Genomic DNA, 15,388 nt, shown 5'->3' with positions numbered 1-15,388 from the left:
AGCACAGCCAGTGTTGCCAGGATAAAGTGACACATGGACAACTCAACTCAGTGCCTCCAGCTTTGCCCAGCTTCACAGGAACCAGCATGGGCTCAGCCTTGTGAGTCCAGCAAGAGCAAACACGCTTTCCAGGCCCCAGATTTGAGAATCGTGATACCAACTCATGAGATCCCAGCTGAAATTTTTAATTAAAAATAAAAGGAAAAGGAAAGAAAGTTCTTCATCTTCGTCGTCACAAAGATAACTGAGGAAACCTGAGGGAAGCTCAGCTTTGCAAACTCACTAGCTATTTGCCGCTTTGGCCATGCAATGATTTTTTTTTTAACTCAGTTTTTGTACTTGGTTTTGTTCAAGAGGCAGCGAAGCAGGGCGAGCTGTGTGCTTGGCACCCTGGAGACAAGAGCATCTCTGAAATGTCACCCTTGGGCCATGCAACTGTGGTGGGGTCCACGCCTCAGGGGCCAGAGACCCACTGGTGCATTAAGGGAGAGGCTTTTTCTTTTGTTTTGGAGACCTAAAATGTTGAACGACAAGATCCTTGAGCCAAGCCTTGCCACAGACTTTTCTTCTCTCATATATGCCAGAAGCATAGCTGCCTGCTGGAGTTATTGCTCCCCATTAGGCAGCTGGAGGAGGTCAAAGCCAGTAGCCACTGCACATGGGACGTCTTGTGTCCTCCCCCGGGGCAGAACTGCCTCCGAGACCAATGGAAGATCTTGCACATACAATTCAAAGGGGAAAAATGAATTTTTGGAGTGTGCCTTTTAATCCCATATACAGCCCATGTTTGCAATAGTTTTTATTTTAAATCCACAATCCCATGAAACATTTCTGTTCCTTTATTTTTAGTGCTTTTCTCTCAACACTAATGGTATCCTGCAGCTTTACAGATCTGAAATCTCTGCCCTGGGATCTGGAGTCTTTCTGTGGATATCCCTTTTGATTTCATTATTCATTTACTTTTCTTCTTCTGTGTTTGTCTCTGTCTGTCTCCTTCACAGCCCTGTTGTTGAATGAGCTTGGTAAGCGCGCCTTCGTTTTTCTTTTCCATTTTCCAGTTTGTCTGCGTATTTTCGGAAGACAATTGATTTTGTTTGACATTTTTCTTTGCTCGTGACATTCTCTTTTACGGTGGTCAGCACTATTTAAGTAAGCTCAGGTATCTAATGCCACATCTTTCCTTGGAGTAGAGCCCCAAAATCACTAACGTTAACGAGCGGTAACCCGCTGTGGCGAGGAGCATTTTTCAGGAGCGGCGTTGTTACAGCCATAGTAAACCCCCCAACACCCCGAGTTACAAACCTGCACTGTGCAAATTAACCCATCACCTCTTACACTGGCATGACAGAAACAGGATTGCCTGGCGACTTAGGGATGCTTGTGACTGGACAGGAAAGTTGGCCAATTCTTTTTGAAGAGACAGTGCAAACTTTGCCTCCAGTCTTGGAGAGGTTTAGAGCTCACCCAGCCTCTGAATTTCCTTGCTGGTCATCCCCAGGATAGGGTGGCCGGGGAGGGAAGCAAAGCCACCCTCGTTCCCTGAAGCACCCCCAGCCCCAGGGCAGGCTCGCACTGGTTTTACCCGCTCTGCAGCATATATTAGATAATTGGGGGGGGGGGGGGGGGCAGCTTGCAGATGTGGGTTGAAAAGCTTGTGTTCAGGTGTCCCTACCCTATCCCTGGGGTGCATGTCGGGGAGCAGCCCCCCATGTCCACAGTCCCCGGCTGTGGGGCAGGGAAGGACCACCACGTCCCTGCGGGCTGCAGGGTGTCTGTGTTGCTGTGCTGATGCTAATCCTCTCTCTCTCTCTCTCTCTCTCTCTCATTTTTGGTTTCATCTAGGTGGCTTCACCATCACAGGTATGGATTTCTGCTCTCCCCCTGCCCCCCCCTTCCCTCCTCTTAATGGCCATATGCTCACCCCGCTCTTTCCTCTTGATTTCCTCTTTGCTTTTGTTCTGTCCTGGAGGGAAACTCTGGAAGGGTAAGAAGGCACCGTGCCGCGGCCCCGCTGCCCCAGCCGGTCACGCTAACACCGTGTCCTCTCACAGAGTGCTCTGCCTGCCGCACACACCTAACCCCCACCTCGGGGAGGGTGAGCCGTCACCCCTGAAGTGACAGGCAACTCCCCTCCATCCCTTGGAGCAGGGGGTGGTTCTCCACTTGGTCCAGCCTTCCTCTCCCTGCTGCCTGCACAGGAGGTGTGCACAGGGCTCTGCATGGCACGGGGAGCCTGTCCTCACTCTCCAGGCAGCAGCCAGGGTGCCCAAGCACTGTAGGAGGTGCAGGACCCCATGGCTGCTTCAGGCACACTTCCCACCAGCAAGACCCGGCAGCAGGGTTTGCTCATCTGTCATTAGCCAGCTGAGCATCCATCATTAGGCCGAGCACTGCAGGGGGAGAAGGTCCCAGGTCTCACACATTGCAGAGCAGCCCCTCAGGAGCCCTGGAAACAGTAATTCAGACTAACAAGGCTCTGGCCATGAGGCCGTTCCCTTTGACCAGCAGGTGGAGAAAGGCTTTCCCATGGTGTGGTGCTGCCTGTGCAGACGAGGGAGCAACACTAACACTGTGTGAAGTAGGAGTAGAGTTTACTAACCACACGGTGGCAGTTTGCATGGGGCGTACAGTCCCTCCTGCTGATCTCCTGCTGATCGCTTTGATAGGCAAACCTGTCTTCAGGAAGGTCCAGGCTAGAGATCATCCTCTTCCTTGCACCGTGGTCACCATCCAAGGTACCCACAGCGTGACACCTGAGGGCCATGGTGGTCTAACACAGACTGACTGGGGTGTTTGCCTACTGACAGTTTAACTCCTGTCTCCAGCGAATCCAGCCCTTTTTAGCCCTGATGTCCTTCTGCTCATCCCTGGGGTGGACTGTAAGGGAGCTCAGTGGGGTTCTGCGCAGGGACAGTGACAAAAGCCATGCTGCCTGCGGTCCCCATGCCCCAAAGGTTGCACAGATGCCAGTGGAGGTGCAGACCTGCTCCATCACTCTTGTAGTCTTTCCGTTGCCTCCTCTCTCAGGGTTTGGGGCCAGGCCATGCCCTGTGGATGGCTCCTCACACCTGTATGGCCCAGCACTATTTCCTCCAGCCCCACCATCGCAGCAGGAGTTTCATGCTCTCCTGCTGCCAGCCCCCTCCCCAAGATAAAGCCCTGCTCAGAAGGAGGCAGAGCCAAGATTTCATACCCGTCTCAGCCCTGGGGCTGCTGGCAGCTCTCTGATTGTAACAGGCTGATGGAAATGTCCTGACCATGCCCCGATGCAGACATGGAGAGCTGGGAAATGGAGCAGCCCTAGTGATGATGTGTCCCTTTCCAGCATCCCTGTGGGAGAGGCAGCAGGTACCAGGTGATAAGCTATTCCCCAGCCCTGAGGGTGAACTGGACTCCTTCTGAGGTTGGACAAGTTGCAGGTCTCTTGCTAGCATTTCCCAGCAAAACTACTTTGTCTATTGCTCCATGACCTCCTCTGTCTCAGCTGCTCTGTCACTCATGCTCCCACCCGAAGGCTTCCTGACCTCCCCCTCTGATGGGAAGCCAGCTCCAGAGAGTGACCAGCCGGGCCTGGCTTACCAACGGGCTCTTTGCTTTGCAGAGGAGAACGAGGAAAAGCAGCCACTGACCAGCAAGGAGGAGGAAGAGCGTCGAATCGCGGAGATGGGACGCCCAGTTCTGGGAGAGCATACCAAGCTCGAAGTCATCATTGAAGAATCCTATGAGTTCAAGGTACTGTCCGCGTCCCCCCTCCCTGTTCTTCTTCCCCTCCAGCTGGGGACCCTCCTTTTGGGTTTGCACAGCATTGGCAAGCACATGTTAATGGCATCGCAGCAAAGCGAGGCAGCTCCTGGCATCACAAGGTCTCAGAGCAGGACCAAGGGACATTTTGAAAGGTGGCTGAGCCAAGGCATGATGAAAGGGTGAGGGTCACTGCATCCTCTGTCCATTAGCCCACAGCCATGGTCCTTGAGGGGTGATTCCAGACTGTCTGTCCCACTCACAGACTGTTTGTGGTTATTATTATACAAGCACATCAATCTGGTGAGCCTAAGAGCTGACTGGGCTCTGAAATGCTGCAGACTGCTATAAAATATAACCTCGTTCTCACAGTGATGTGCTACACCCAAATCCTACTTACAGGCAGTCTTGAGTGAGCCCCAAGACTGGGATTCCCAGCGCAAAGGGCTGATACCCTAAATGCAAGTAATGGTTGTGAAGCTAAGCTGCCATGAATGCATGTGCCAGACCAAGAGCTGAAAACTGGCCATTTCATTATCTTTTCCATTTTTCTGTAATATAAAAAATAACAGACCACCCTTACTGTGTCGCAGCAGTGGCTGCCTCCCTCCCATGGTTTTGCTGCCCGCTGTCAGTGTGCATCTGAGGCATCACAGCATGCAGGCAGCCCTCAGGCTGCCTGCCCAGGACCATCTCCTACCTGCTGCTGCCGCAGCACCTTCCCTGCTGGCACTGAGCAGTGCAGAGAGATAGAGCCCAGCTCTGCGAATGGGCCTTGATCAAGTCCCAGTTAGCAGTCCAGTAAAAATTCTTCCCAAGGCATTGGGAACAACACGAGCTGTGGCACCTCAGCAGTATTTGCTGTTAAACCTCCGCTGAGATGGTTCAAACTCCCATCATGAGTAGGTTTCAAAAGGTCTTTTTGAGCGGCAGTAAGGGGAATTGCAACTACTTACATTTGCTTTCACTGCTGGGGCTTAAAATCTACTAAGCTTTTTTCCATAAATGCATGGCTGTAAGCACTAGCGCTGGTGGGTTTTAGCCCAGCATCTCCAGCCCGATAGCCCCTAATTCTCTCCTCTGCATCTCCATCCACAGAACACAGTGGACAAGCTCATTAAGAAGACAAACCTGGCCCTGGTGGTTGGCACAAACAGCTGGAGGGAGCAGTTTATTGAGGCTATTACTGTCAGCGCGGGTGAGTTTGGACCACAGCTCCAGGTGAATTATGATCAACCTCACTCGTGTCTCAGCTTGGCTGTATCAGTAATACAGACCGTAGTGGAGCAGCAGGAGGCAAAACAGGTGGTGAAGTTAGTTACAGCATCTGCATAAATAAGACAGCTGATTAAACCCTTTTGTGAGATCACCTTGTCTGATGTGTAGGAAACCTCCTGCATTAAGTGTGTCTGTAGCACCCAGCAGAGAAACACCCTGGCTGTTACCAGATGGCAGAGGGGAAAAGTCATTTCAATGAGAGAGATTTAAGAGGCAAACGCAGTGTTTAAATTCAGAGTGGCATAAATGATGCTGGTGCGAAGCAGCAGTGCTCCCCGTACTGCTGCAGTGAGGACAATGCAGTAGCGAGGGTGCTGAGCCCTGAAGATGGCCACTGAGTCTCCCTCTCTGTGGGCCAAAATTTGCCCTTGACCCCCTGCTTTCAGGAACTCCTGCTGCTCCAGCCATCTGTGGCTGGAGGTTATGGTTCAGCAGCCCAATAGGTGCAGCAGCATGTGATATCTGTGGTGATATCAGATCATATCTGATCATATCTTCCCTCTCTTGGAGAATTGCCTTTCCCTCAGAAATGCCCTGTTGTACTGTTCTCACAGGCGTCAGTGCCATGTTTACCAGTATGCCCACTATAGGATATATTAGCATTCCCACATCTGTGGAAGATGAAAGAAACAAGGTCTCCTCTAGATGTGGTTTTAACAGCTGGAGACACTATAACTCAGTGGCTGGATGTTACAACCTCACAGCCCAGCCTGGGCTGCGTGGGTGCACACATTAGGGCAAAATCAACCAGGTTAATTTAAATCACTGGGGAAGGCAATTTGAGCTCATCTGGCTAATTGTGCATTGAAATGCATGGGGGAACACTCACACTTCCTACCTCGAGCTCTGCTGTACAGGGTAACCTCTGCCCAGCACAAAGTAATTAAAAGTGATGGCCATACCATTTACCCTCCACCTCTGAAAATGAGGACAGGACATTGTGCAGCAGCTATCTCCTCAGATTGTGATCCCTCCTCCTGTAGCACGGTTATTCTTAGAGCCTCCAGCCAAGAGCCTCCCATTATTTCGGATACAGCATGAACATATCATGCAAGACAGTCCTTGCTGCAGGTTTTGTAGCTAATATGGCTAAACTAATCTATGCCAGAATCAATTATTTAATTGCATCCCATATTAAAGCAAAGATGATCACTAGTACTTGGATCCCATCTCTGTGACACATGTAAAGACTGCAGTTATGTGAAAGCCTCGTTGCCACCATGTCTTGAATATATAGCCACCATCAATGCTAACAAGATGATTAACAAACATTTAATAAATGTGGCATATTTTGGTGGACATGAGCTGTCCCTTGCAGTCAGGGAACAGCAGTTTGTCTCTGAGCTCTGGACCTACTTTTTTTTGCCAGGTTTTAGCTCCTCAAGCTTTGTGCCGAGCAAGTTAAAATGCCTCAAACATTGGAGTTTGGGTTTGAGTTTTTCCCTGTAGCCCACCATGGAGAGCAGGTGAAAGTCACACACTTCAAAATGTAACATCCCATCTGAGAAAAGAAACATTAAAACACCATTTCCCACCCAATGAGCAACTGGTGGTAATGTTAGCAGGGAGGCTGAGCGATGGAGCAGCAGGAGGTCAGGTCTGTGGAAGGGCACTGCAGGTGCAGGCAAGACTGTGCCACACCATGCCGTGCCATCCCATGCTGTCCACAGCGCTGAGCTGGAGCCTCTCACCCGTAGCTGCCTTCAGAGTGCACCCAACAGCCCATAAAGTTTCTTCCACAGCAAAAACATCCTGGGGTTTGTGAGCCTGTTCCTGAATGCACCCCTGGGTCACCATCCGACCTCACTCTGCGTTTCAAGTCACCTTCACAGGATCTGGCCAGCTCTTCGAAAGAGAGACATTATTGCTGCTTAACAAAATGATAGACAGATCTGGATGAGTGTCATGACAGTGGCACTCATGGTCATTTTTCAGTCTGTTTTATCATATCCGTAAAGATTTAGATCCATGACAGTCCTGTTGCCATGCAGCTTGGGAGAGGATTAAAATACCTGCTGCAAAATTACAGTGTGAGGATAGCAGAGTGTATCCTGCCAGTACCAACCTTTGTGCAACGAGCAAAAACAAACAGGCCAGCATAGGCTTCCCAGGCTGAAAAACTGTTCCTTATCTCCACGACAATGCACAAGAATAGGGTATTTAAATCTGCCAAAATAATAACACCATGCCACTGATGAGCTACTATTTCTGCCATAGTGAGTTTGAAGCTTTAAAGCCAAGCAACACATAATTTTCCATCAAGTTACTGTAGAGACATCGTTTCCCACTGCCTCTATCTTATATGTTGATCTTGATCTGCAAAGAAGCTTTGAAGACAAAAAATGTGTGCAAAGTTGCACCCCAACGGGGTGCTGAGTAGGACTTTTCCCTGGTTGATCATGGCTTTATTTAGCCAAATATTGAAAACCTCCAAAGATGATGTCCATCAACCAGGGTATGTGTCCCAGGGCTGCACCACCCTCCTGGAGGAGACATTTCTCCTGATGTTACCATCCAAGCTGCAGTTTGTGGCTGTTGCCCCTTGTTGTATCACTTGTCAGCGCAGAGGGGAGTTTCACTCCATCCTCTCTGTACATGCCCTCCAAGTCGCTGTAGGCTGTTCCTTGGTCCCCTCCATCCTCCTCTTCTCCTGATTCACCAAGCCAGCTCCTTCCACCTCTCCCCCATAGACAACATCCTCCAGGCTCCAATCATCTTGGTGGCTCCACTGAATCCCCTCCAGCTTCACCCCAGCCCTCATCTGGGGTGCCATATCCCCTGTGTACAGACAGATAGCTGCATTAGAGGTTCCCTCCTGCCTTGCTCTCACAGGCTCCATCACTACCCTCTGCCCTACAGCTGCATCTTTGCTGAGAGCCCCAAGGATGCCAGCAGAGTGCAAGGTTTACATGTGCTGGAGCTGGGCAAAACCAAGAGCAGGTTGACTCCCCTTACAGGTTACCAAATTTCTTGAGGGTGATGACAATCTGGGTGATCCCTGGGCCTTTTCCTTTTCTTGCTCCTGTGTGCTGCGTGTGCTCTCTGCAGGACCACAAAGAGGAATAGCCAAGAGGTGAAACTTCAGTGCACAGGGTTTGGCCTCCCCTTTCCCAGGAAGAATGCCATGTCTTGATCATTCAATTGGCTTTTCGTCACCACCTTTGCGATGAGGCAGAAAGCAATTATTGTTATGAGCAGCAACAGAGCAAGCAGCTCACCAGCAGCTTCCCTCAGTAACCCCGTTGTCATGGCACAGAGCCATCATTCGAACATGGGGTTTATTGATACCCATGTATTGGTACACAGCGTACAGCAAGACCATTTTATTCTCCCTGTGGGATGCTTTATACATTTTGTTATTCAATCAAACATTCACATTGTGGAGGAAGATGTGGAAGGAGGAACGTTCACCCTGGCCAGCAGTGGGGCAGATAAAACCAGCATGGTCTCAATCAAAAGCTTATGCCAGCCTGATCAGTACTGTGGCTGCCAGGACAAGCAGTTTTTCCCAGGCACAGAGCCATCATCCCCTTTAACCCAGTGTCTGGCGAGGTGGGACCTTGTCCCCTTGCCCACTGCAGTGGAGCAGAGCAGAGGCTCAGTTTTCACTGGATGCTTTTGGCTGCTCTGGGACTTGGCCCCTTTTTTCTGCTATCCCAAGGCGTCCTCCTGGGAAGGAGACCCAGGCTCACTCATGCCATCTGACAGGGATGGACTGCACATTGTGTCCTCCCCTTGGTAAGAAGCTTCTGCCAACAGCCGTGCAGGGGGATCTGGTGGTCCACATCCTTGGAGGGAAAAAAATGCATCAAAGACAATGACAAATCACCAACCCGAGTGCAAGGGATGTCTTTAACACAACTCACAATGGCTTTGGAATCCCTGATGTCTGTGACTTAGAAACCCATCCTTGTTCCTTGAGGGCAGAAGGAAGGCTCCCACTGATTTCACTGGGAAAGTGTCACTTCCCCTTCCTGCCTGGGGGTGGTTTGAGCGCGAGCTGGAAGAGTTTTTGACTGTGCCACAACCCTGGCGTTGTGCACTGTGCCAGGCTGGGGGAGCTCCGCATTCTCCATGCAGCCCACCCAGAGGACAGGCTGGCTGGTGGGCTCGCAAGATGCCTCGTCAGAGCTGCTGGAGTCAGACAGGAGGTCACCAGCCCTGAGGGACTCAATGGCAGGGTCAATCCCACATGATGGGGACTCCCTGGAGGCTGGATGTCAAGTGGCTTTGGAGAGACAGGTGAGGTGCCGACACCTGGAGCAGGGAAGGGAGAAACCAAGACACCTGCCTGGATCCCCATGACCCTGCCAGGACTGACAAGATGAAGATGTGCCAGAGGAAAGGGCCGAGGAGCCACGGGAGGGGGCCAGGACAGTCCGATGTCTGCTGAGCTCTTTCCCTGTGACCCACAGGAGAGCTTCTGGGCACGAGCCAGCCTGCATGTCCGGGGGGCATGGCTGTGGATGCATAACTCCCCAAGAGCCTTTGGGGGCATGCAGCAACTGGCACTTGGGGTCTGAGAGCCCCCGGGACATCAGGCAGGATGGGCACATGGACTCACATCCCCAGCTCCCCATCTGTGCTGGAGACCCAGGTCCTGCAGGTGCTGCTGGGGCCACAGCTGTGAGCAGCAGTGCACTGTGCAGGGCTGAGCACTCAGCACAGCACCAGGATAGCCAGGGTCCGACCCACAAAATGTGCCTGGTGAGCAGAGATAGGGCCAGGACTGCTGGCCAGCTCACGCTGGGAAAATGACCACTGCAAGGCATTAACAACAGATTGGTGAGAAGTGAAGCACTGACCTGGATCAGGGACAGAAAATAAAGAGAAGGAAAGTGCATTTTTGCTGTGACAAATGATGCCACATAGCTGGCTCATGGTCTGGGGTGCTTGACAGCTACCTGGAAGGGGTGCAAATGGGAAAGAGTTTTCATGTGCAGGGGGTGCCCACTGACTTTGGTTAGATCAGACTGAAAGGAATGGGCAGCCAGAGCTCATAGGGAGGCACGTGAAGGGGCAGGGAAATGCAACAGGGAAGGACAGTCAGCTGTGATGGACCAGGGAGGTTTTAGGGCAGGTATTCTTGATGGCTGGATCCTGGTTTGCAGAAAAGGTGAAGCACCAGAGCTAGCAGCTCAGCAGCCACCAAAACCAGACATCTTTCCAGAGAGCTGGAAGCAATCGCAGGTGCTTGTGAAAAGCGGCTCAAAAAGAGCTTCCTTAGGGGAGTCCCCGTGAGGCACGTGTTGCTCTTGATAGGTTCGCTCTCCCCGATCAGCTTCAGCCAGCATTAGGCCAGTCATTTCCCACGTCTTAGAATCATAGAATCATTAAGGTTGGAAAAGACCTCTAAGATCATCGAGTCCAACCGTCAACCCAACACCACCATGCCCACTAAACCATGTCCCTAAGCGCCTCATCTACACGTCTTTTAAATACTTCCAGGGATGGGGACTCAACCACTTCCCTGGGCAGCCTGTTCCAATGTTTCACCACTCTTTCAGTAAAGAAATTTTTCCTCGCGTCCAATCTAAACCTCCCCTGGCGCAACTTGAGGCCATTTCCTCTCGTCCTATCGCTAGTTACTTGGGAGAAGAGACCGACACCCACCTCTCTACAACCTCCTTTCAGGTAGTTGTAGAGCGCGATAAGGTCTCCCCTCAGCCTCCTTTTCTCCAGGCTAAACAACCCCAGTTCCCTCAGCCACTCCTCATAAGACTTGCTCTCCAGACCCTTGACCATCTTCATTGCCCTTCTCTGGACATGCTCCAGCACCTCAATGTCCCTCTTGTAGTGAGGGGCCCAGAACTGAACACAGTATTCGAGGTGCGGCCTCACCAGTGCCGAGTACAGGGGCACAATCACTTCCCTACTCCTGCTGGCCACATTATTTCTGATACAGGTCAGGATGCCATTGGCCTTCTTGGCCACCTGGGCACACTGACGGCTCATGTTCAGCCGGCTGTCAACCAGAACCCCCAGGTCCTTTTCTGCTGGGCAGCTTTCCAGCCACTCTTCCCCAAGCCTGTAGCGCTGCATGGGGTTGTTGTGGCCGAAGTGCAGGACCCGGCACTTGGCCTTGTTGAATCTCATACAGTTGGCCTCGGCCCATCGATCCAGCCTGTCCAGGTCCCTCTGCAGAGCCTTCCTACCCTCAAGCAGATCAACACTCCCGCCCAACTTGGTGTCGTCTGCAAACTTACTGAGGGAGCACTCGATCCCCTCGTCCAGATCATTGATAAAGATATTGAACAAGACCGGCCCCAAAACTGAGCCCTGGGGAACACCGCTCGTGACCGGCCGCCAACTGGATTTAATTCCATTCACCACAACTCTCTGGGCCCGGCCGTCCAGCCAGTTTTTGACCCAGCGCAGAGTACACCTGTCTAAGCCGTGAGCCACCAGCTTCTCTAGGAGAATGCTGTGGGAGACAGTGTCAAAGGCTTTACTGAAGTCCAGGTAGACCACATCCACAGCCTTTTCCTCATCCACTAGGCAGGTCACCTGGTCATAGAAGGAGATCAGGTTGGTCAAGCAGGACCTGCCTCTCATGAACCCGTGCTGGCTGGGCCTGATCCCCTGGTTGTCCCGCTCACGCCTTGTGAGCGCCCTCAAGATGAACTGCTCCATAATCTTCCCCAGCACCGAGGTCAGGCTGACAGGCCTGCAGTTCCCCGGATCCTCCTTCTGGCGCTTCTTGTAGATGGGCGTCACGTTGGCAAGCCTCTAGTTGTCTGGGACCTCTCCCGTTAAGCAGGACTGCTGATAAATGATGGAGAGTGGCTTGGCGAGCTCCTCCGCCAGCTCCCTCAGCACTCTCGGGTGGATCCCATCCGGCCTCATAGACTTGTGAGCATCCAGGTGGTGTAGCAGGTGGTTGACTGCTTCCTTTTGGATTATGGGGGGTTCATCCTGCTCGCCGTCCCTGTCTTCCAGCTCAGGGGGCTGAGTACCCTCAGGATGACTGGTCTGCCTGTTAAAGACTGAGGGAAAGAAAGCATTAAGTACCTCAGCCTTTTCCTCATCCTCGGTGACAATGTTCCCCCCCGCATCCAATAAAGGATGGAGATTCTCCTTGGCTCTCTTCTTGTCATTAATATATTTGTAAAAGCTTTTTTTGTTGTCTCTAACGACAGCGGCCAGATTGCGTTCTAGCAGGGCTTTTGCCTTTCTAATTTCCTCTCTGCATAACCTAACGAGATCCCTGTACTCTTCTTGAGTTGCCTGCCCCTTCTTCCACAAGCGGTAAACTCTCCTTTTTTTCCTGAATCCCAGCAAGAGCTCCCCGTTCAGCCAGGCCGGTCGTCTTCCCCGCCCGTTCTTCTTACGGCACATGGGGACAGCCTGCTCCTGCACCTTTAAGACTTCCTTCTTGAAGAACGTCCAGCCTTCCTGGACCCCTTTGCCCTTCAGGACTGTCTCCCAAGGGACTCTCTCAACCAGCGTCCTGAACAGGCCAAAGTCTGCCCTCCGGAAGCCCATGGTTGCGGTTTTGCTGGCCCCCCTCCTTACTTCACCGAGAATCGAGAATTTTATCATTTCATGGTCACTAAGTCCAAGACGGCCTCCGACCACCACATCTCCCACCAGTCCTTCTCTGTTTGTAGACAGCAGGTTGAGCGAGGCACCTCCCCTGGTAGCCTCACTTACCAACTGTGTCAGGAAGTTGTCTTCCACACACTCCAGGAACCTCCTAGACTGTTTCCTCTCTGCCGTGTTGTATTTCCAGCAGACATCCGGGAAGTTGAAGTCCCCCATGAGAACAAGGGCTAGCGATTGAGAGACTTCTGCCAGCTGCTTGTAGAATGCTTCATCCGCCCCTTCATCCTGGTTGGGTGGTCTATAACAGACTCCCAGCAGGATATCTGCCTCGTTGGCCTTCCCCCTCATCCTTACCCATAAACACTCAACCGTATCATCATCACAATCGTTGAGCTCTAGACAATCTGTCTTCTGAGGAAAGGGCTCCTGAGCAGAGGCTGAGTCCCAGAAAGCATCTGGTGGTTAAACCGAGGCAGAGGTGCTGGCGTGAGGCTCTGCATTTTCTGAAGTGCAGGTTGGTTTTAGAGACCGATGCCTTTGGAGGGTCTCTCTGTGCCATCGGAAGGGGCCAGGAAAGGCCATCAAGCCCCTCTGATGGTTGCCCAGAAAATAAGATACTTGGAAGTCAAGCCCTTCTAGGGCCTAAATCATGAGAGACGTCATTTGGTGGGCTGCAGTATGCTCAGGAGCTTTGCCCAACCTCCCCTAGGATGGGCGAGTCTAATCAGGCACTGATGGTTTTCTCCAGGAGAAGATGATGATGACGATGAATGTGGGGAGGAGAAGCTGCCCTCCTGCTTCGACTATGTGATGCACTTTCTGACCGTCTTCTGGAAGGTCCTTTTTGCCTTCGTGCCCCCAACAGACTACTGGAATGGCTGGGCTTGCTTCGTCGTCTCTATCCTCATGATCGGCCTCCTGACAGCTTTCATTGGCGACCTGGCGTCCCACTTCGGCTGCACCATCGGCTTGAAGGACTCGGTCACCGCGGTCGTGTTTGTCGCGCTGGGGACATCAGTGCCAGGTAAGGACAACAGCAGGGTTTGTTGTGAAGGTCCATCTCTGCCCAGTCTGGGTTTGGGTTTGGGCTGGGAAAGCTGGGCACAGTGAGGTCCTTGGCTGTGCTCTGCAGGACCCCCAAGGACAGATTTGAGGTATATGTGGAAGTTGTTTTTCAGTCTCAGATGGGCTGGGAGGATCGAACCAGAATGTGGATTCAGTCCCCTGGAAATTATTTCAAGGATCTTCCCCTTGCAAAGACTGTGAAGTATCTATTTCTATGGACAGCCTCCATGGCATCCACTCTTGGAATAGGAAATTGGTCTTTGATTAAAATGCTGCCTGTGTTGGCAGTCCTGCATTTTCTTTCTGAGCATCTGCTCCTTTAACCTTGCCTCTCAGGTGAGTGAGGTGCTAGTCCGCACTCAGGGTGCTCTGCCCAGCACAGACACCTTTGTGTAAGACCAGGTTCAGCTTTGGTTCAGATGGATCGAGGTGAGGTTGCTGAGCTGGGGGAGCTACTCAAAATGTGACTTGTGAAGCCCCTAGAAGGCCCCGGCCCCACAAATGTTTGGAGATGTGTCTCTGATCAAGTGGTCACCCAGCCTCAGAAGACAGCAGAGACTGAGGACTGACCAGGGAGAGAAAAACACACGAGTTTCCATACCTACATGCCACTTTGTCCTCCCAATGCACATTGACTTGCTGCAACCCAGTCTCCTTTTCTGCTGGCTCAGCAAAGGGCCCCTCTTAGGGGTGAACCAGTGCACTGGAGGGGATGGTACCTGTGACATGGTTGCTCTGGGAAGTCCCATGTCAGCTTGTGTGAGAGGGCCTGTGCCTTTCACTCACCTTCTTCCATGGGCTGTGCTGGCCAGGCACAGCCTGGTTACTGGACAAGGGGCTCTACCAACCCAACCACCCCCCGTGTCAGTCACACCTTCCCTCGCCACCCCCAGCCTTCCAGCGATCAGCACTTGGGTGCTCAAAGATCCTTAAATTGTCCTAATACTATCAGAGTCCAAAAAAGAAGCAGCAGAACCAAAAGGAAGAACAGATTTTGGCAAGGAACAGAAGAAGGAGCATTTTTTAGACCTCTGGCACTTTTAGGCGTGAGGTTTGCAGGGCTGTCTCACACCCTTGACAGCAAAAATCTTCCCTCCTGCTTTTATCAACAAAAGGTGGCATTTAAATTCTTTTTAGGATACATTTGGCTACTCTTGTTTGAACTAGCAGATGCTCCCAGACCATGTCATGTTAGCTGGGTGCTAGCTGGGCTCCTCCACACCAGAGAGATGCAGGGTGCTTTCCAGGAGGCGGACAGGCATCAGACGAACATGCAGTGAAATCAAGACTGACAGGGACTTTCCCTGCATTAAAAGCACTGCTCAAGCTTGCTTGTTGTTTCCACACTCTGGCTGGCGCTGGCTGTGTGCCCCAGATGTGCCCCATCCCTCCTCCCGCAGTGGCAGCTGCAGCGCTGCAAAGGCATCAGAACTGTCCCACAACCCCATTACTGCACCATGACCAAGGCCAAGAACAAGGGGAAATGCCTTTTCCTTCCCTCAGCATTGAGATGGGCGCTTTTTTAAAAAATAAAGCAGCCTTTTGATTTCTTTGCTGCAAATGGCCTCTTTCACCATGCTTATAGGTGCCCAGGCCCTCCTGTTAAATGGAACTGGGTCTTTGTGCCAGGCTACACTTCGCCGTCTCACCATGGAGCCCCGCTGGGAAACTCTGTACAGAGGAAACTCTGTACAATTAAAAAACATTAAATCTGACCTCACCATTTTCTTTTTCTGAGCCACACTCTGCTGCCTGTACC

General features: G+C 51.8%; 1 protein-coding gene across 4 annotated transcripts in view; it reads left to right on the top strand.

Moving 5' to 3' along the window:
- SLC8A1 (solute carrier family 8 member A1) overlaps positions 1-15,388 on the top strand; it is a 131,824-nt gene that overhangs the window by 102,752 nt on the left and 13,684 nt on the right. For 3 of the 4 annotated variants that reach the window (XM_076334927.1, XM_076334925.1, XM_076334926.1), the window contains exons 4-7: positions 1,843-1,860; positions 3,602-3,732; positions 4,840-4,939; positions 13,313-13,588. In XM_076334927.1, the coding sequence (XP_076191042.1) occupies positions 1,843-1,860; positions 3,602-3,732; positions 4,840-4,939; positions 13,313-13,588 (525 nt within the window). The remainder of the gene's footprint in view (positions 1-1,842; positions 1,861-3,601; positions 3,733-4,839; positions 4,940-13,312; positions 13,589-15,388) is intronic. The other variant, XM_076334928.1, reaches the window with a different exon arrangement.

The sequence above is a fragment of the Aptenodytes patagonicus genome, chromosome 3, assembly GCF_965638725.1.
Source record: "Aptenodytes patagonicus chromosome 3, bAptPat1.pri.cur, whole genome shotgun sequence".
NCBI classification, from domain to species: domain Eukaryota; kingdom Metazoa; phylum Chordata; class Aves; order Sphenisciformes; family Spheniscidae; genus Aptenodytes; species Aptenodytes patagonicus.
Note: the sequence above shows the minus strand (reverse complement) of the source record. Positions and strands in the feature narration are given on the sequence as shown.